Raw genomic sequence first — 23,755 nt, 5'->3', positions numbered from 1 at the left:
TAATGTACTAACTTGCAATATAAAAAGAAAAAGGAAAAAAGCTTGAATAAACAGTCTTTAAATAATTGCTATTATTATCTTATCTCAGGTTTTTTTATTATACACATAACACACTATAAAGCTATGTATTTGGATTTGTGAGGATAGGCAGCTTTTCACGCCGCGGTTTTGTGACGAGCCTGACAAATTGTGGTCCACGCTCCACAGCTGAGGCGCTGAAAACGAAGCTTTACTTTTGAACTGAAGCCATCAATATTATAGGCTAACTATCAGTAGTAGGTATGTTTTATTATTTTTGAAAAATTCATCTTTTATTGGGTAGATATGTATTTTCTATATTAAACAAGGTCATGATAATAATGCCTGCGGGGCTAAAATGGTCGCTTTGGAGAATCATATTAATATGAATCATAACATGATTCATTTTTTTAAATAGCAAAATGCAAGTCTGCTTGCAATTCATGTCTAGTAATTCGTACTAATTTGATATTTGTCAGTTTGTCAGTTTCGACAATTCATTTGCTGAATTGATTGAGAGGAATTGCTAAATATAAACATTTTGGCCCCGCTGAACTCTACGAACTCTACAAAAGTATTGTTCGAAATTCACACTTACTAATCTAGTAAATTTAACTTTCGCCTTCTTTTTGTTATTTATATGCTACATTCGTGGCGTTAAGTCGTTTCAATGGTTTATAGTTTTCGCTATCGGCATGCGAAGACCACCAGGTGGAAACGAGGTAATGATGCGGTTTACTACTGGGAAATTGTAATTGCGGCAGATTCGTGTGCGAGACGTTAAGATTAGCGCTCAAGGATGTGTCCGCATGTCTACAAGTGCTGTAATTGTATGTGGTTAGCCGGTGAGTGACAGAGTGGTCTGTCGTGACCGAGGCGCTGTCGTTACATGTTATAAATACGTTTATCCTAGTTAAACGGTCTATAAATAGGTCTTTACAATGTACCGCTTGACTGATTTAGTTCTAATGTCTGGTTTATTGCATTCCGATTTCCAGTCGCTAGATGAAGAGAATCAACAATCGAATTATATACAGCTGAGGTATTCGAAATTAATCGCTTCAAGAGCGATATACGAAAATTTATTAGCTGCACTTCAAACCGCAGCGTAACCCTGGGAGGGTTCTACACACTTCTAATAAGAGCTTTAGGCAGATCAAACAGTACCCCATCGAGATAATTAGCATCGCTAAATTGTTCAGGGCGAACCTAGCACTGGAAAGTTTCACAAGCACCGGCCCATCAGTTCGCAGTTCGCACATCTATCAGCGAACAAAGCGATAGGCGGCGTGACGGAATAATTCGTCGTTTCCCTTGGCTTCGACGATTAGCCTCTCTATTTACTTGTCTATCTGGAGCTGGCAGCTGACGCCGGACGTGGCCGACAGACGGACACCGTTACAATTGCACATTGACTTAGAAAAACGTTTGGACGACCGACTTGTCCGTGCCGATCCGACAGGACATCTCACGGAGCGACGGTTCCGCTATCCAATTGTTGCAATCAAAATCTACCACGCCGTTTCCAATTGCACTATTTTGCGCTTGAATACAATTTGTTTACTAGATTATTTGTGTCAGACTACAAAAAGTATGAAAAAGGTAATAAGATTTTTTAAAATGTGTATCTATTCTGTTAGGTACCTACCATAAAGTTAATATACCTAGCGGAATAGAGCAATAATCTCGAGCAGTCAAACAAAACCAAAATTGTGCGAAAAATATGTGTACGGTACGTATACACTTACACAAGAATGATTGAACATGAATTCTATGAGATTAAATTGTCAACGTGCGGCACGTGCCGACTGGACGTCAAAAAAAGAGTGCTGCTGTCATGTATCACACGTCTCTTTTTACCACGCAGTGTTAAAAAGAGACGTGACATCTGTCTTGCTCAGGCCTTTGTTTCTCTATTCCGCTAGGTATATTAACTTTATGGTACCTACCTACCATTTTCTTAAATACAATATAAGACTAAACTTATTGTTAGTACCGAACTACATAACAATCATGTTTGCAATAAAACACAGTGATAGTATTGAGACGTATAAACGTAGGGCAATGAAGCATAAAAAGTTTTATGGTTCCCGGTTCCCACAGGAGAAATAATGCAGATCTCAATCTCCGGGCACGGGCATCGCGCGATCGCACGTGAAGCCAGACCCGGGATATCTCCTGCTCTTAATCACTGATTATCTGCAATAAGTCGGAACAATATTGCTACGAGATACAATAAATTATCGTAATTAATACCAACACATCCGAGGGAAAACCATAACACCGAGCATTAGATATGAACTCGATTATGCTAACATTCTCCGGGCATGAAAAGGATGAGAAAACAATGGGACTGAAAATGATTTTATTTTGAAATATTTATAGGCGAGTCAACAATAAGTTACGTACACGTCGGCCTTTCCGCGAACTAGTGTTTCCTTCGAAAACTAATCAACGTCGGCCATTAAGCGATCGCGATCTCCGCCAATACGTCTCGCGCCCACCGCTCGGGCGAGGAGAGCTCGTCGGGAGAGGAATTAACTCCGACAACGCTACAATAGACCATAATTATGAAATGTGTTGTGATTCCAAAAGGATACGCAATTTTTCTCTCGCGCCGAACAATGCGGGGCAGTAATGAAAGGAGTCAATCAGGGGACGTCTGCGAAACGCGCCCGCGTTAATTTATGCCGCTCCGCGAATGCCGGCCTCCTTTAACGCGCTCCTCGCCGCACAAAGGACAATGCGATCGCACTCGAGAGTCGAGGTAATGAATGTTTAATAAACATGCGTTTTTAGAGCGTCCTCGGCGGTGCCGTCGGCGGACGCGGATCGGTGCGTGACGCGGCCGGCCCGACGCTTAGACGCGCACGTCCTCCTATGAATTTATAGCGAGCGCCGTATTATTTACTAGCATTATACGCACAATTTGCGAGGCTGTCGCGAGGGTCGGCTATAATTTCCCGATGGCAGCAGATCCATCAATACGCGCCCGGGGCTGCGCCGGCCGCTTTCAATTTGTACGCCGCCGAGTGCCGGCGATTACTGGACGGAAGGCCATCATCGATGTACGCGCTTAATAACGCCTAATGACACTTAATAAAGATGGAATATAAAAGTGTGACGATTATTTACAATGCACGCTTACCGATAATGATGGGCTCGGATTGAGCTGTACGACACGTCAGTAATTTTAGTTAATAAACAAATTTTGTTTGAGGGACCCATTTATAAATTGAATATGTTTTTAATACAAGTCGTTGCCGGCAACTTCACATAGAAATTCCTTTGTCCAGTTTGAAAATTGCATGAGAACTCTACATTTTGAAGTAATAAAAATTATCCTGTCTTTTGCTGGGACTCGGAGCCAGCAGCATCTCCATATTTCATATTAAATCTCTTATTATTCCGTTCAATAGTTTGAGCATTTAGAGGTAATAAAAAGGCAGACGTATGCTCTACAATTTACAAAAAGACAGACTAATAGACTTTTTGTAGTAAAATTGATATTGGTAAATAACCTAATTATTTTATACAAAGTACCTACTCCTGTCGTACATCGTGCGTAATTAAACAATTTCTGTGACCGTACATTTTTAAACACTGTACCTACAACGTATTTATAATAATAGCAACTAGATGGCGCTCAACGTTTAAGTAGGAATATGAAATCCTATAGTATTTAATATTTGTCTGTTTACACTTTTGTCTACTTAATATTAGAGCCTGAACCAGAAGTAACTTATTCTTACCAGCAATTATTTTAAAGCTATTCAGCATTCAATTTAAGTGTCTCATGTTTCAGTAGCAAATCTAACACAGTAAACACCACATTATTGAGATTCAAATAAGGAACTCAAAATGTTAAAAAGAAAAAGTTTTTTTTGTTATGAAAAAATGAGAGACAAATAATGCATCGGCAGTAACAGCAAGCTAAGTAGATACTATAAAAATCAATCCTAAACCTATCCGAGCTTTTTTCCACTTTTTTAATAAAAAAACTTTCATCGTTCTCCCCACATCGACATTCGATCCATCATTTTAAGTTTACTTCTTATATACTTTACTAAAAATATACTTAATAAAAACAATGATTTTAATCTTTTAAAATTGTATGCAATCCCCCTGTAATATTATGTACTAATTTAGTTTACTTTAAGTTAGTCGTTGTTCTTTGTATGTACTGCATATTGTTTGAAATAAACCAAAAGTTCAAAACATATATTTTAAATTTTTTTTTTACAAATTCTGTACCCTTTAATATAAAGTATTGGGCTTATGGGAAGGCACAGCGTCCATCGATTTCCATAGAGATAATATAGATTCACACTTGGGGTGGTAAAAGGGGCCACCCCTTCTATTCGCTGCAATTATTTTTTGCAGAGGTAGCTTCCTAGCTGTGTATGTTTTAATTTCGTGGGGTGGATAGCCCAAATGATATTGACATTTTAGGAGGAATATGATAAAAAGAAAATAAAACAACAATAAATATCACTTGTTTTAATTTATTAACACGTAGGGCGGAGCCCTGATATGTGTCACTACTTACGACTGCTCACATTATATTATCATCCATTCTTATTGCAATATACAATGTATTTAAGTTTTTAAACAAGGTAAAATTAATATCCATATTAAAGATATAGATGCCGACATCACAAATGGAAATATAAAAAAGCAGCCATCTTTTATAAGAAATAATATTTATTATACAAGATGGCTGCTTTTTTTTACTAGTTGCGCTTACGCGGAATTGCACGCGCAGCGACGATATTTTAGTGCTTATAATACCGCTGATATAATAGGAATTAATTAATATACTAATTATTTTGTAACTTTCCCTGTCACCTTAGAAAGAAGATAACAAAATATGTTATTCATCAAACAATCATCGAGTTTACACTTTTGTGTTTAGTTAAAAAACACTTATGCCCGGTTCCTGAGGTTTTTTACATGACTTTATTTTTTCAACAGTACAGCGTTGTGAATTGGTTAATGTTTTGTCGTTTGCTAATCAATAGCACTATTGAGTAAATAATCTCCATATAAGTGTATACCCTCAATAAGTGTTAGTCTGAGTTATTGGTATCTTGAAATAATTTGAGTGCAAAATGTATATTCAGAAAAATTGATTCCTAGGCAGATGGTAGACCTACATAATTTGGTCATTTACGTCAAACCTACCAGTCAGATCACGACTAGTAAGTATTGAATTGGTATAACCCAACCAATTGACGGTATATAATAGGTCCGTCAACTGATCAAGGAATCAATTTCCTCGAAAGTCAGAAACGAGTATTTTTATCTAGATGTCATACATCGATGGCGGTGCAGCGTGAACAACACTAATTATAGCCCGCGGGCGTCCGCGCTCTGCGGAATATTGGGTGGTACACTTTTTGCCTAGATTCGTCTTGATCAGCGTGTAACATCAATTTACAAGTTTTTCTCGTATAAGATTAATATTTAATACACGTCAAAATTTTTAAAACAATATGTTCTCTAAACATGACATGAAGTATAAAAAATTGGTGTGAAAAATCTTAATACACTTTTGAATTCTGAAATGAAACAAGATCAGTTCCCTACATAATAGTTTGAAATAGTATGAGTTGGATTTTATTGATTCATAATAAATATTAAAAATAGAATATAGATAAGTGTGAGCAGTCACTTAAAATATTTTTCTATCCGATACAAACATCTAGATTGCGTATGTACAGTGCTTAATCTACAAAAATAATTTAGTCGGCTACTTTACAATATACAGATATCTTACAGGGATTGAAACATAAATTTATTCTATTTTACAACCGTACAGATCATGTATCACCCGGACCACCTATACCACAAATAAAACAACTACTTTATTACGTACGAGTCGAATATAAAAATCAAACCAGATTGATTTCGTGCCTTTAATTTTGCACCTTTTTAAAAGCAAATTTTTAAATGATTTCGCAGTGACAATAACTTAAGATAATGGAGGTGTGAATTACAGCTGATGCGTTCGGTTATCTGCGCAGTTTGGATTTAGGTTGTATTTGTTATGGTAGGTACTAACAAAAGTGCTTAAAGGTAAATTAATTACACAGTTAAAAAAAACAGTATGTTACTGGAATGTATGTAACTGCCCCGACCAAAACAAATGTCGGACAAGGTATATCACTACAAGTTCTGCTACGATCTTTGGTTATAATACTACTCGATACATAATTCGGACAGACAACTTCATACGACAATTTTGCGTGAAACTGGAACGAAATGGGGTAACTGCAATTCATCTAACTATACATTATCGGGTAGGAACCTTTCGTTATGAATTAAATATATTACTTTACAGCACAACACTAACCGTAGTACTTACAATCGCTTCTAGTAATATTTAGGTACACAATTAATCATATAAGCCTTATCCGCTCGACCGGGGGGTTTCACAGCACAATACTAGTTCAGGAGCTTCGGCCGCTCACATGGGGTGGCGGGGCGAAGGCGCGTGGTCGGGCCGGGGCGGCGCGGAGTGGTGCGCGGGGGAGGGGTATGGGCAGTAGCGCAGCGTGCTCGGCGGCTTCTGCATCCACAGGTCGGGGGGCAGCGCCAGCGGCTGCGGCCAGGCGGAGGGCCAGGCGCGGCCGCCCAGCGCCAGCAGCTGCAGCGCCGGCGGGGTCCGCGCCCACGCCGCCCGCTTCTCCGCCTCGTCGTCGCCTTGCCCCCCGCCCGCACCCGGGTACAGCCGCAGCGGCGACCGCAGCAGCTGCTGCTCCATCAGCATCAGCTCCATCGGGTCCCTGGAACCATCAACACATTTCTATAATACACGTTCACCTTAATGTTATTGTAATTTAATGGCGACATCTGGCAAATTGGTCAGATGTTCTATTAATTCGATGCGAGTTGCGACATCTGACGATAATAATATTCTATCATTTGTAAATTGTATCCGATCCTTTCTAGTGTTTATCGTATTGACCTCTAGATCCACATTTATGATTAACATTTTACGCTTTATGATCCACTCAGTGTAAATACGATTTATAACCTACCTACGTTTAAAATAACAATAGTATGAAGTGTTAACAGTTTCAAAGAAGACATTTAAGGTGCAGGAAGTATTGTAGATAGAAATGCTATTTCGGTGGCTGCGGGATGGTGGGAGTTCCGCGAAGGGAGCGATTCGCGAGCGTTAGCTTTCACCAGGCCATACACTATAAAACATACTTCTGCGAACGGCGGCCACCGGGGCACGGCCTACGTACATAACTACCTACTCATAAACAGTGGGTACTTCGCTAAACTGCTATAACTTACGAGGTGATAGCTCCTGATTTGAATTAAGTATCTAGTTGATCATACTTCAATGTTTCGAATCTTTGTGTAGGTAACATCATTGATGCGCGGCCATTCTCCTATACTCTACTTTTTTATCTTTACATTGCTAGTGCTTTGCTGTAACTTCAAAGTCCTATTGCAAAATAGCCTATATTACTAAAACATAGAGCGTATATTCGCTTGCATAATATACGGTAAAACATTAATAAGAATTCCCGTTCGATATTTTGGTTGAAATTTTACGAGCTGGAGTTACGATGTTAGCACATTCCTGGTTTATTACGAACCAATCCGTGATGCCTTTATTGGTTCTCAGAGGTTGTCGTGACCACTACGCGAACTTGTCGTTAATATAAGCATTTCCGTTTATTGTTAACAAAAGTTATTTTTAAGCTATTTCGTACATATTTAAATTAATTTTCGCCATACGAATTTTCAGAGAATCTTATGCAGAGACCTGCACTTACATTTTTAACGTTTTGAATTTGCAATGGTCATGAATATGTAATTATTTTTTTTTAGTGTGAAGACAAGCAATAATTCCAATATGAGTTCGACGTGCAACGTGCATGCGGCGCGGTAAGCGAGCGTGACGAGCGAGACGAGCTCGTAATTGGCGTGACATCACGAGATGCCGTGACGAATTTAATCTATCACCGCAGCGGCCGCAGGCGCCGCCGAATATCTGAAGAGAGATGGAGATACACCCTCCACACATATTCCATTTCACTTCTGCACTAATGACGCGTCGGCCGTAATCAATCTCTACAGGTAGTGTTCTTAATTTCTATGAAAACCGTAAAAGTCAATTTCATTGTGGCTATTAGCAACGTTATTTGATTCAGAAGCTACGACAGCTGAGTTTTTTGCTACCCCTTAAATGGAAGGATACGTTAAAAGTTTGAAAACAAGTTCAAAACTTCAGTTCCATACAATTTGGAATGAAGTCAGTCGTCGAGTTGTCTGAGGTTGTCGGAGGTTGTCCGAGGTCGTATGATGTTGTATCGGGTGGCACGGGGGCGTTAATGGTGTATTTATTATGATCTCGGTATCGCCGTAATGGCCGCCACTCGCCGCCAAATTACAGGGCGGCTGTTCTCAAGGCGCGCGTAGGGATGCCCACGAGAATCTATCGATAACAATTTGCTCATATAAAATTGCACTTCTTTAGGTGCTATTTTTGAAAGAATTAATTATTTTGTATGTATGCTATATTTAATATTACCTTTCAATGTATAATAAGTACATAGTATAATATATGATTTTAAGTTGAGATATCTGCGAAATGAAACTCTCTGTCTCTTGCTTACCTAGTTACTCTTGATTACAATATTTGAAGAAAATATAATCCAATCCATCTCTTTTGTTTTTACTCTATCATAAATCACAATAATATCATCATTTCTTATAACTTAATAGTGTGGAAGTAGGCTTGGCATCAATATGCCTAATGCCTATCGACTGTCGAAATTATTATTTTTTCTAGTCACAACCCTTACATATAACCGCTTGAGAAACACGTCTGTCAGACGCGATATAGGAACAATTTAGTCATAATATTATAGTGATTGTTGAGCATTTCATCATTTCCGAGAAAAACATCATTTTACATAAATTATATTAATGCAGTATATATCAATGTCGATATTATAGTAAGTACTCTCGTGGTTGAATTTTATTTAAATGTTGTAAAGATTTTTTAAATGTAGGAAACAATATGCAGTTTAAGATTTCTCCTAAATGTAAGAAAGCCTTTAAAACATAATAATAATTTAAAATAAGTGTACACCTGAACATTTAATTATTAAATAACATCTCGTTCGTTAAAACCTTTTACGGTTGCTTTGATTTTATGAAGTGACAGAATCGAAAGCGGCAATTTGCTGAGAGATAAAATCATGAAACGCGTTCCACTAAATAAGGGGTACACCGTACAGATCAATACAGAAGCGGCCTGTTTTATTACAACTTCAATTATTATTGTAGGTAAAATATATAAGTATTTCCGAGTAATTAAAAGAATAACGTTAAATATTTTTGAAATAATATTTTATTTTGAGTACGTGAACTTTATTTAAATTAGTTTAATATTTTTTTCGTACGTACGCAGAATATCAAAATAGTAGTTAGGTAAAAATAGTATTAGGATAACAAGTATGCCATTAGCTCTACATAGGTACTTACCTACTTATTTGGTTTAAACAAAAAAACACCAAGTAAGTACATATTATAAGATTAACAGGAAACTCACTGCTAGCTGACTTTTATCACAATGATAATCTACACGTGCGTCATAAACTTAATAACTTGCTAAAATATTTAACTCGCCAAACAAAAATAGCCAACAAATCCGAAGAAACAAAATTTGTATAAACAGACAGATTTACGACGTTTTATTTTTAACACATACGAAATTATTATAAAGGTAATTATTGTACGATTGTAAATCATTCGTAACAAGCACATAATATACCTAAGCATCTCGACATCATAATCATAAAGTGACTTGCGAGTTGCGCTCGCCGAATTAATTACTTTTATATTTAAACTTCAATCACGCAACAAATTAACGTCATCGAAACGGTTTAACATGTTAATAAGAACGAATTCCATTCGATAAAAAGCTGAGCACTTTCACAATCTGTATCGGTAGCGACGGGCGAAGGAAGCGCGGTAATTGCATCGATAACATCTCGAATTAGCCGTCCATCACTAGCGAGCGGCGGACTATCAACGCTCGTCGCTGTATCAATTAGTCCAAATCGGTAGCCACACACTGACGCCTAAGATTACATTATTAATAGGTTCAATGAGCCACTGATTTTGTCCGTGACTCGCGATTTGATGAATAACGATAAGCGATAAACTAGCGTTCAGCTGTGACTATAATATCTATCTACATAGGTCTATCTAAATATATAAAACACAAAGGTGACTGACTGACATGGTGATCTATCAACGCATAGCCCAAACCACTGGACGGATCGGGCTGAAATTTGGCATGCAGGTAGCTGTTATGACGTAAGGCATCCACTAAGAAAGGATTTTGATCAATTCAACCCCCAAGGGGTTAAAATAGGGGTTGAAAGTTTGTATATAATAATACTTTTTAACGCGAGCGAAGCCGCGGGCAAAAGCTCGTCGAGATATAAAATTACTGGCTTGTATGTAATCATCTCAAAACTATAATTTATTTCTGTTCGAATCTTAGCATAAAGATAAACTCTTACTTTACCCAGAATTATGTTATTCAGCTCTCCTTGGTAAAATAATAATCTAAAAAACACGCTTTTTTTATTTTTCGAAAAATTTAACATAATATTATTGCATTGTCATCGGCTCTAGTCTACGTACCTATGCAAATTTTCACTTATAATACCACAAGAGCAATAAATTCGTCAAGTTTTTCAGGAAAAATCACTCGCGCTTCGCGCTCGTGATTTTTTAACCTGAAAAACTTGACTCCTTCATTTGTTTGCAACGAACCTATCGGGAAATGCCAGATAATTTTGAAGCTCGTGTGGTATTCGGGGGATTATTTTTCCGTCCCAAATGTCGGCCAATAGAATTAGAATTTGTTTTTTATATATAGCAACTACCAGGGAAAATTTTCAAAAAATTATCAGTATAATACCATGTAGGTTGTACCACGTGACGTCGAATGGTGCAATTCTATTGGTCGATATTTGGGTCGGAAAAATAATCTAATTAATTAGACTACTGGACATAGTGTAAAAATTGTGTCCAAGGTTCCGTTACATACATACAGTCCAAGCTTATAAAAGCGTGTTAAAAATCAAATGTACAATTTTGTTTATTCATATCCAGGTATTTAACATATTCACACCTATTGACAAGACAACCGAAGCTTCTTGTTCGTTAAATTTATGGGCGATTCGTGGCATCCCGCCAGAATAAATGTTCTGGTAACGGATAAATGTGACGGATTTTATAAACGCTATTAGGCATGTCTTTCATGGCGACTTCTGATTCTACGCTGTAAAAGTCGTAATAAAGAAATAAAATTGCGGTAATAAGCCACCATTATTAATAGGGTTCAATTATATTAATCCCAGGCGGAAAATTTTAGTAATTTTCACATAAACGTAACTAATACAAAATACAGGCGGAGACACACTGGAGTGATTTCCGACAACTCTTTGTCTCTATACGAGTTGAAAAAGATTTCGAAAACTTCATTCGGGCGAGCTCAACACCTGAGGTCTATAATTAAATGGTTTACTTGTCGAGTTCAATTTTTGTAAGAGTTATAAAGACTTTTTGCGGCGTTCCGACATTTTCAACACACGACGGCGCGAGAACCGGTACCGCGCGTCGGCTCGACGGTCAGATAATAGAAATACGCTTTAATTTGTCGTTTAGGGCATAATGAGAGCGCGGCCTGTAATTACGCGGCGCCGCGGGCTCACTCGCTCGCTCTTGACGCGCTGTTTCCACAGACCCTACCATGAGTTCTCGCTAAAACATTGCTGGATACTCGCAAGATGCGAGTGTCCGGTTAGTAACACACATATCCCAACAGATTTACACTACAACAAGATATGCAGTACTTGGACGTTTAAACGTAGGCTACAATTACTACATTAGTTTATGAGCTAGATAGAGACGTAGAGCAGTGGCGAACCCTTGGTCTTATAAGAAAAAAAATCGAGATTTTTGTACTTTGCATATAAGCCATAACAAGTGTTTACTAATATACGAAGCTTAAATGCAGAATACTAGAAATAACTGCATTAAAATTTCATTCTCAAATTAACATTTAGTGAACCATTGGTAGTGGACGGAGGAGGTGAAATCAAAAACAGCCGCACTCGATTATAGCCGAAGGCTCTCGTCTCACAGGGCGGCGCGGGCGCAGTTTTAACATAATAAGTGTGAGTCTAAATTACACAGTCCGTTTCGAGTGCCCATAGCCCACATGTGTAGGTGTTAATTTTGTCATTATAAGTAATTTATGGTTCCAATAAACGCGGACTAAAATGGATGTGTCAAATTAAACGTGGCATATAAATCTCCCAGATAGCTAGCACGTTAAACGATCGCGATCTGTAAATAACTGTGATATGCAATTACTAAATAGAAAACAATAATACTATCAATTATCATGTATGTATATTGTATTCATAACGAAAATTATTTTTAATGAATTAAAAATTAAAATATCACTGTGAAATGGCCGTAAGCTCCGATAAATACTTGATTACTCTTTCAGCAAAAACAAAGAAGGGAGATGTAAATGAGCGGGTAATCGGCTTAAAAGTTTGCAGATCGAATATTTATTCGGCTTCGTCGGATTTTTGAGGCGATTACGGCGATAGAGCATCGCATCCCTAAATCGGCGGTTCGATCGGCGCTCGTCGTATCGGCCGCAATCAGAGGAGGCGTTTTTAATCTTTTATTCATGCGAGAGCCGCACGCCGCACAAATTGCAGGGCGGCCGACCTAATGCCTTTCAACTGCTGCTAATAACCTGCCAATTTATCAAACTCGCCTCCAGCGCCGCCGCGCGCCGGACACCACGTGCCCGTCGCCTCCCAAACGCGAACACCGAATCCATCGATATTTCATTATCTCACACGTTTAGAGCCCATTTGGACCTCAATTTGCGAATGTTTATCACTGATTAGACGTTCCCGAGGTGTTTTCTAATCGCGGCCGAAAAGATTCCGCTGGAACATCGTATTTCATGGGAGCCTAGCAGGTATTTTTGTTCAAATTAACATAATATAACTGTTGATTTCGATTGCTATCTCGTCGGATTAATTTTTATTCGTATGAACAAAGGAACGAGCCGGAGTTACAAAATTAAAACAATTACCTGAATAATTAAGTTACTTTACTATTACGTAATTATTTTATGTGTTCATTACAATTACAATTTAGCCTAACAAACACTAATCTAGCCTTACTTAATCTGCTAAATCAGCTGCAAGTAGGTACACTTTGATAAAATATAGCCACATCAAGAATGTGAAGTATTCCTCACCTGTCAAAATCAGTGAGCCTTGACGAATCCCGGAACCCCTTCGCAAACGGATTGGAGTCAATCTTGAGTTTGGTGATGAGCTGGTTCTGGTAAGCGGTGACCGCCGTGAAGACGGTCTCGGGGAAGATGAAGGTCCTATGCTGCTCCCGGGATAGATCCGTTATTGGACCACCTCCATCACGAATCTTCACCAGGTGTATTCTAGGCTGATAGCGATGCATGGAGTTGAGCACGATCTGAAAACAATAAATGAATATTAATTGGGTAAACATGTACCTACTAGGTTTTAACTCAACTGCACCAGAAGGACAGTAAGGTTTTTTGAGTTTATGTGTATAAAATATAAAATGTATGACCATGTATGACTTTGGCCCACGGTAGAGCTGAGAGGATTGTCATGAAAAACTGATCGCGGGCTATTGACCTAATGCGTACAACCAAACAGTATTATCATTGTTATTATTTTTGACCTACATTTAAAGTACAAGCCACACTGAGCAATTTATTTCTGTCAAGTAGTTATAAATTCAACAACAACAAATAAGATACGAAAAGCTCATTTTCGGATACACGGACAGCAAAATCCAACGTTATTATACAATTTAACATCTTATTAACATACAGATAAAAACTATTTAATTACAAACGCGATAATTACTTTGAAATAATCACCGTACTATTTAAGACGAGAGTCGCTTTACGCATTGTTTTAAATAAAGAATTATGATTACTTCTACGAATGTACCGAGTCGGCGAGTATTCCAATAAGCGGTAACGGTAGCTTAATTCTGAGCCTTGTTAATTAAAATGTAAGTACGTTATCTATTTTAATGATAGAGCCGGTGATTTCTCATCGGGGAGGTACAGATAGCAAAAAAGTTTTTTAATTTGAGGATCTCAAACAGAAGACATGTGCGATCTTTAAAATACTAGCTCTATATTTTTATACAGTTAGAATCGCATTCCGCGTAAAAGCGGTTTTTCCTTGTTTGAGTTCAAAAAAATCTTCTATCTTTCAACTTTCTCTGTCACCCTACCTAAAGACACCTTCCATAGGAACCACAGTAGTCAGTTCCTATAACGCATGTAATAGTCAACTACAAGCTGTACAGACTACAGAGTTTTGCTGACTCTACATGTGGTAATTAATACTAGTCCGTCGAGCGATGTGACGCGCCGATAGCCGAGCCCGGCAAAACGCTGTCCGTCTTACAATACCATTAACGTTACAATTATTAATTAACTAGAATGCCTCCTATCACAATTTCGATTACACGGGATAACGACAAATAAGTACCTACTGAAAAAGGACATCTAATAGCACCTGCTATGTAATATAGAGACGTTATATTACTGACACTATCCAATAGTTAAAGGAAAAAGTGACATTATCCTAGATTTAAAATTGTAGGTTTATTTTAGAACTGTGCGTGTGTGTGTGTAAACATGAAATTGCTCGGTTTATGTACTATCGAGGAAATTGATTCCTAGGCGTTGGCAGACCAACATCATTTGGCCAGATCATATCAATTAAATGTTAAATTTGTTAATTGTGAATTTGTGATATTATGTCGGCTGGGTTTGAAGTAACGCGACCAAACTACGTAGGTCCCCCATCTGCTTAGGAATCTACTTCTCTGATAGTATAATCTGCACTCTGACATGGCATAGTATAATAATATAGAGTAGAGTAGACTACGCGGTGCTCTGAAAATCATGCCCTACAAAACTGATACCTACCTGTTACCTACCAAAACCTACTGATATATTCGTAGCTGTAAAACATGAAAGTTACTGAAAAAAATTGCGACGTGTCTAACATGTTACATGATCTTTCTCTTAGGGAGAGTCTGGAGCTAGACTCGAGAGTATAGGTAAAGTAGACTTGTTAGTATTCCACATTAACAAATTTTCAGAATCTTATAGCTCTCGAAATAAACAACTTCCGACCAGGATGATTGATTCGAACATCATTAAAGCTATTAAAAACGTGAGCCGTGTTAAATGTCATCCTTCAGATTTCAGATAAGGTAGAGCCCAAAGCAAAGATAACTGAAGATATTATGGTAACTACCTTTTATAGTTATCTATATAAATCGCAATAATTTTCAAAATCTAGCCCTTAAAATCATGTTCTACAAAACATACGACCAGGATCATTTATTCGTACATCATTAAATAATTATTAAAAACGTGAGCCGTATCAAATCAAGGCTGTCACAGACAAAGCAGGTAATGTATATATTAATGTACATTAGATCCCGGGATGTATATCTTTACATTATATTAATGTATCCAACAGGTAATGTAATGTATCTTTCCCTACATTTCAATGCTAAGCGCCCCACTTGACGCACATTTCAAAGTGTTATACAGGCTGTTCTTATTTTTAATGTTGTAATACTATGGCCTTTCGAGTTACTACACTAGATAGTTCATCAGAAGATGATTCGGATTGTAATGTTGATGCGCGCATTGTTTTTGTTACATATTGTGCCAAAAACAGAACGATGTGGATTGAAGATATTTGATTGAAAATATGTGTGTATCTGTCTATCATACACATATAACATAATCACAGAAATTTTTGAACATCCTATGAAGAGAAGAAATGTATAGTAATATATAGAAATGTATTGAGATGTAGTAAAATGTATTTAGATGTATCAAAATATAAATTTATATTTTCATATAGCTCTGTATCTTATGATACGAAGATGTAAAAATATACATTATAGCTGTTGTGTGTGGTCTCCTGGCGATTTCTATAGAAAGATGTATTGAGATGTATCGTGCTTTAATATATATCTTTACATTACTTGCTCTGTCTGTGACAGCCTTCAGGGTGGTGAGCCAAAATCTTTTCGTTTTCGCTTCGTTATAGAATCGCCGATCAAAATGTATGGAATTGACATAAGACGAGTCGAACGTCAACGTCATATTAACGAACGCTTATGTCAATTCCATACATTTTCATCGGTGATACTATAACAAATTAACATAGCGAAAACGAAAAGATTTTGGGTCACCCCCCTGATCCTTCAGATTTCAGATCAGGTAGAGTCCAAAACAAAAGTAACTGAAGATATTATGGTAACTACCTTGCAAAGTTGCTACTAATTCTCTATGGAACCGTAATAATTATCTAAATCTAGCCCTAAATAATAATCTGCAAAACTTACGACCTGGATGATTTATTGGTACATCATTATAGTTATTAAAAACGTGAGCCGTGTCAAATCTGATCCTTCAGCTTTCAGATTAGGTAGAGTCTAAAACAAAAGTAACTGATGATATTATGGTACGTACGTACGTACGTGGTATGGACCTTGTAAAGTTGCTACTAATTCTCTATGGAACCGTAATAATTATCAAAATCTAGCCCTAAATAATAATCTACAAAACTTACGACCTGGATGATTTATTCGTACATCATTAAAGTTATTAAAAACGTGAGCCGTGTCAAATGTGAGAACCGGCGGTCGTGGGCGAAATCAAAGCGGGCGGGGCGTGGTCGGTGTCATTACTGGGCCTCTAATTTCCTCACCTGCGCCTAATGAAATATCGCCTCACTTATTTATTATCCTCAAGTGGTGATCACGATTAATACCCAGTAGATTACAGCCTGATGAGATGGGATCTAATTATTATTATACTGTATTCGCCGATTTTCGATATCGGATGATGTCATCGCCCATCGGGATTATTAGATGTCTATATTCTGTTAGTAGCTATACATCGAGTAGATATAGTGCCAAAATTTACATATTATATTAAATAATAGATATGTATATTTTATGGTAGGTACAATAAATAATTAGTTGTAGCCTCATATGCCATAACATAACTCTATAATACTCTACAAACCTGGTTTTCCTTCTATAGTTGAGATATAATATACTGGTGTAAGTATTGTTTTTACATGAAAAAATATCAACCACAAATTATACGAATTTCATATTATTATTTATTACTGAGATTCATATTTTGTACCCGTGCGCGAGTTTCATTCGACGGGCGCTTCTTCACTGTGCACTCTTAGATATCAGTATTTCAGATTTATGCACTATAATAATTTCAAATTTCAGTTTATTAAAAGTGTCAATCGTTTCTGGTAAGCGGTCTGAGTTCCAGGTACTCTATCTACCTCATACCTATTATCGATTATGATAGCGAGCGACGGTACGCCTTAATAGAGAAATATAATGGTATCACGTACGCGGCGAGGCGACGACATGGGTCGTTCTGCAGGGATGTACTGCCCACTCCCTCCCGCTGAGCGGCAGGCGATATTAATCTTTAATATAAAGCGGTAAGATTATATATTCCTTGGCGGCGAGGGGAGCGCTCGTAATTGCGGTGGGGTGTGAGGGACGTAGGGAGGAGCGGCATGGCCGCCGGAGGGGACACTTCGCTCCCGACCGCGGAGCGGGGAACATGTCTCTTGTTACCCTCTTGGAGGGTCTTTATACTACAAGGTTTGCTTGTTTGAACCAGAGGCTTGGGTACCATTGGTATATTAACTTCATTATTGCGACACTCAAAACTTAGTTAGGAACGTAATGCCAACAACAAAACTTTTCTATTTACATTCTACATATTATTATTATTATTATCATCATTTTTTTTTATTTGGGCCTATTATAATATGTAACAAAATAATGTTCGCATTATTTTATTGTTTCCTTTGTTTATAATTTATTTTTTGTTGCTAGTCCTAATAATTGAGCATTATCATAAATGATGAAAATTAATTGTTGTTGTAAAGCAGTAATTTGCAATATGTATTACATGAGCAGTAATCAGCATACTACTTAATTATAATGTAAAATAACCAATCGGCAATCACAGGTCAAGAATTTCCTAATAACCTCTACAACATTAAAATAATACCTAATTAATAACACATCACTCATCATCATCATCACATCATCAGACAAGCAAACATAACTTAATTTCATAGATTCTTATGGCCGCACTCAGAAATATTAAAATATTATGATGATTTTCAATTTAATTAGGGTTTGAGTTATTAATTAATGATTTACTCCATCTGTCTCTGCCTGTCACCATATTTTGTAATGTATCAGACAAGAGGAAATTATTATTTAAGAACCTTCTGTATGCACAAGCCACAAGGTAGATCTATTATTAAGGTTCAGAACAATTTATTTTATAACAATTAATTAAAACCATGGTCTATAATTTACAGCTTATACAAAACTAAAGACACGAAAATAGTGTCCATTAAGTTGTGCAAATTATTTCTTTTTTAATCAGAAGACATAATTTTAATATTCAGAGTGACTCCTCTAAAGTCTTAACACAATAATTTTTATTTTGTTTTTCATCACCAAGTCGAGGAAACTGAAACGGTGTTCAATTAATTTCTAATGGCGAGTGGCGTGTATAAAACGAGTTGGCCGTCAATATAATCTGCGCCGATATTTCGATTAGCGCGGGCTCGGGCGGATTACGGCGGATTTTCGCCTGCCGCCGACAAATTGGCCCATTTGTACCGCGCACCGGTGCCTTGCCTGTGTGCCGCATAACACCTCTACCTAATTTTACCGACATACCCAAATATTAACATACATTCCCCCGTTCCCCAGCTAAAATTGTGCTCTTGATGAGAGTGAAACTGATGACTAACCAGGTTTTCACCCTTTATGGCTGCTGAGCAGCGACAAAAAGTATATCCACATAAAAAAGTGGCTTGTCCGTGTGCCACATAGCAGCTATACCTCACCAGCTATCCCGCATTTCAAGAATTGTGATTGTTGAAATGTGGGATAGCTGGTGAGGACTGAGGAGCAGCAAAAAGCATATCCACGCATTAGCAGATTTTTTAAACAAAAAAATATAGGTTACCGTTGTACGGTAAAAAATAAGTATTTCCAAAATTTCAGCTTGATAACTTTTGTATTTTTTTTTTTGTTATGAACCTTCAAAGTTAAATAGATAAGTCGATTTTTTTACAGAAACTAAATAAATATTTACCATTCGATAACTTATGCCACTTTCATAACCCACTTTCATAAACGCAATATTTAATTTTTCAAAACAAAGTTCTCCCCCGATGCGTACAAACTACAAAACAGTGACGTAGGTAATAATTTAGTAGCACTTTGTATGGAGCATTTCGGGAAGGTCTATTTTATTAGATTTTTGAATTGTGGTATCTTGGAAAGTTTTTAAGCTAACAGAATAATTCTTTCACCGATGTTTCTACTTTTGAATGGTCCTTTAATAACCAAAAAGAAAAAGAATTAGTCATATTGCCTAGCATGACGACGTCACCTGATGTTTTAATTTTATATATCGCTGATATAATCTGTCAATGAAACTGATAACGCACCACATTTGCGAAGAAATCAAAAGCAAATGATTTATAACTAAAAGACTTTTAAGACGACTGCTTACCTTCTTGTTATGTTCAAATGATAGTACTGTGTAGTTGTGGTTACGATATATAATAATTTGTTCCTCATTTTGCAAGTTTGAATAAGCATTAACCTCAATAGTAATTACTTAAATATAAACGTATGCTAAATACATTGTAGAAACGATGTTCTGAGAACCGAGAGCCCTCAGCCAACAGAGGAAGTGGCCGACTTGTATTAAGTAATTCAACTCTATTAACATGTAATTTAAATGTTGTCATTATTTAATATTAATATCATAATTATTATGGGTGATTATTATAGTTTATATCGAGCTGGTTTCATAGTTATACTTTGACTATAATGTTACTTTGAACTTATTTTTTAGGGTTCCGTACCAAAAGGGTAAAAACGGGACCCTATTACTAAGACTTCGTAGTCTGTCCGTCTGTCCGTCCGTCCGTCCGTCCGTCCGTCTGTGTGTCTCCAGGCTGTATCTCAAGAACCGCAGCTATAGCTAGACTTCTGAAATTTTCACAGATTGTGTATATCTGTTGCCGCTATAACAGCAAGTACTAAAAACAAAATAAAATTAACATCTAATGCCTCCCATACAACAAACGTAATTTTTTTGGCTTTTTTGCTCGTTATCAATAATGGAAACAGGTAGGCACGTTAAATTTTCAAATATGCCTTTAATATATGTGTACTTTAATAATTAATAATAATATTAAAATAAAATAAAAATTTAAGGGGATCTCTCATATAAAAAAACACAAGTTTTGGCCTATTTTTGCTCTATGACTGTACGAAACCCAGCGTGCGCGAGTCTGGCTCGCACTTGGCCGATTAATATCTTGAATATTAATATAGATATTAGATCATATTAATGGACAAAAAGACATTATTAATTGTCTAACTATAATTTCCACATTGTTATAACACATTAATAAAATTATAGCCGCTAGATAGCCAATATTAGAATAAGAATAATAAGAATGGATTTATTTTTAGCATCACACAATACATCATAATATAAGTATACAGTTCGACTATAATATTATTATAAAATTAACCACTACAACATATTAGTTGGAACTAAAATAAATGAAACATGCATAGTACGCATATTGAACAAACTGACAGACAAACATTTCAAAATAATAAATGTATTTATTTATGCAAACACTGTTCGGCCATTTAGTATGTCAACGGTTTCTCTACCTACTTGTACGTAGGCGCGTACAGGCGAACACACAAGTTCTTACAGTAGTTACAGTAGCAAAACAAACAGAGTTTTAAATTTAATAACGATTAACTGCAGCACTCAGAAATGAATATTATATTACTTAACTGTACTATAGTAATTTAATGAAGAGTTTGACAGAAAATGGCTTTGACATAAGCCCATGGCTTATAATCAAAATTTCATTGCAGTTTATAATTATTATTTATTTTGAGTGGATTAAACAAAAGTGAAACTCAAAAAAAAATCATATAATATTTTTTTTATATTTAATACTTTTCATCTTCACCTACTTTAAATATACAAAATTTGATTACACTTACGGCTCACCTACTGTTTCCGCAAGAGTGGTTATTAAATTAAAATAATTAATAACGGTCGTAAAATCTACGGTAAACATAATATAAATAAAATAATAATCTTTAAATGTAATTTTTTAAATATAATGATAAAAAAAATATGTAGGCTTATACTTTTTATGGGCATATTTATCAATACTAGAGATCGCCCAATGGTTGAAATTCGACCTTAGCTTCAACGACATTAGGACTACTACTCTATATATTTTGTAAAAAAATATTGACTGTATCATATTTTTTCCAACTCTTGTCTCTGGGACTCAGCTGATCTCAGACTGGCCGTGTAAGCATTGTCTATGCGCTTAATAAAAAAAAACTATAATCCATTTTCAATTTGTCACCTTGTTGTCAACAGACTTCAAGCATAAAATATAAAAGAGTATAATTCGTATGTATAGGCACAGTATAGCAATATGACAATCCCTACTAATATTGCTATACTGTGGTATAGGCTTGTCACTCAAAAATCTGTCATTTTTCCTAGTGTGTGTGTTGTAGTGTGTGTAATGTTTTATTTGTTAAAAATATATATGATAAAAGCATAATTTGAAAATAATATTAGCTCGATGCACTCCTTCACCATATAAACTATAACTGTGCAAAATTTCATTCACCATTTTTCGTCAAAAGGGATACAAAGTTTTTGGCTCACGTATTTATATATAAATAATTTATTCTCATTTCAAGCATATAAGACAACAATATTTTTAATAAAACTACCTATATTATACAGTTATATTTTATGTTTATGAAGAATTTGTACCTACTTAGGTATTAATTATATTAAGTAAATGATGTGTTTGGCAAACTTAAATTACCCCAAGCATCTATTTTTATCAGGAGTAAAAAAATATAATATTATTATGTTATTAAACCTACTGTGCACGAATGTACGATAGTATCTAAGGACAGACAACGTAGAGGTGGTAAGCGATGAAAAATGATTTTTGAGGTAGAAGATATCAGGTTTCATAATGGACCTTACGCATTGCCAAGAAAAAGAGCATCATTCTTTCGTCATCAAAATCGTATTATAAGGAATATTACGCAACGAAGAAGTCGGTTAAAAATAAAATAGGCTTTAAAGTTGAATTTAAAATTAAATCGTTATAAACTTACAATTAAGACAATTCACAATGAGCTTAAATGAGTTGAATATAGTAGTCATTATAATATCGTGTTGAAAAAAGGTAAGTAAGAGTTCTGCATGACATTATCTAAATCCTTTGCAAAGATATAATCGACGAACATGACAAATACATTTTACCGAATTACGCCTTAAGAACCTTAGTAGGAAAAATGCTTCTACCTTGACAATTTTATCATACTGAATATCAGTTTTAATTTATTCAAGCATACAAGATTGATCTCGTAAGGCTACGTTCACATTGACGGTGACGCATTTTGTTCTCTCCATCGCAGCCTATCGACCGAGAACTACGTAAGCGAATGGTGATTGCGAGTATTACTATTCATGAGAATTTAAAGCTGAACAAACGTGATTGATTTGGCTTGAAATGAAGAAGAATATTTTTGTAACCAGTGTGCACACTTCCTAAGATAAACATTTAAAACCTGTCATTAAAATACTTAATGCCAGCATTTCGTTCATCATATTAATATCAATAAAATATGAAATAAAATACAAGCTCGTAAAGAAAGTGACATGGGCAGCCGAGTGAAAAAACAGGTAAATTGTCGTTTAACTAGAGACCCGTGCGTCGCGGCCGTCACCCAGGGAGCGACGATAAACGTCATCTCGGAATGAAAAAAGAAAAAGACGCACTAAAAATATATCGCTCACCGGCTCGTTAGGGCGCGTTATACTGGCAGCTTTATTAAATACGTATATATCTAACATAAATATTTAGCCATAAAAAAGCTATGAAACGCTATCTAAATAAATTAGCAATTACAACGAGCGTTTGACATAAATTGAAGTGACTCTATTAAGCTATCGCACTTATTTGAATGTTTATATTAGCCACATATTATATTAGTCACATAATATAATAATGCGACATTACATTAATTATTGATAGCGATGAAATTATATTGTAGCGGTCACCACTCACCGGTTAGTGCTAGCCGCTAACCTAGTTCAGATTAGGGTAATTGCCTATTAAGGACATTACTTACTACCTACATTAAATAAATATATTGACAACGGGGTGAGTACAGATTTTTATTTATTTATTTATTTATTCAGGTATAATTACAGACAACAGAATAATACATTTACATATAAAATAAAAATTAACAACTTATCACGTTCAGACTGAAGTCCTATTACAATTACTGCAATATTAATATAAAATAATAATTACTAAGTAGTACATGCTCAACAATAACATAATATAAATTATAAATTAAATAAAGACAAGCTAATATTTAATAATGACAATAATGTGAC

The 23,755-nt window shown here is 36.1% G+C and overlaps 1 protein-coding gene across 1 annotated transcript in view; it reads right to left on the bottom strand.

The window, feature by feature from the left end:
• Window positions 1-4,987: 4,987 nt before the first annotated feature.
• The window catches only part of LOC121728376 (T-box protein H15-like), an 80,014-nt gene continuing 61,246 nt past the window's right edge, over window positions 4,988-23,755 (bottom strand). The window contains exons 5-6 of the mRNA XM_042116552.1: window positions 13,355-13,590; window positions 4,988-6,806 (exon numbers count right to left, since the gene is read on the bottom strand). Of these exons, the coding sequence (XP_041972486.1) occupies window positions 6,488-6,806; window positions 13,355-13,590 (555 nt within the window). The 3' untranslated portion in view covers window positions 4,988-6,487. The remainder of the gene's footprint in view (window positions 6,807-13,354; window positions 13,591-23,755) is intronic.

Source organism: Aricia agestis, chromosome 1, assembly GCF_905147365.1.
Source record: "Aricia agestis chromosome 1, ilAriAges1.1, whole genome shotgun sequence".
Taxonomy (NCBI): Eukaryota; Metazoa; Arthropoda; class Insecta; order Lepidoptera; family Lycaenidae; genus Aricia; species Aricia agestis.
This window is presented reverse-complemented; position numbering and strand designations above follow the sequence as displayed.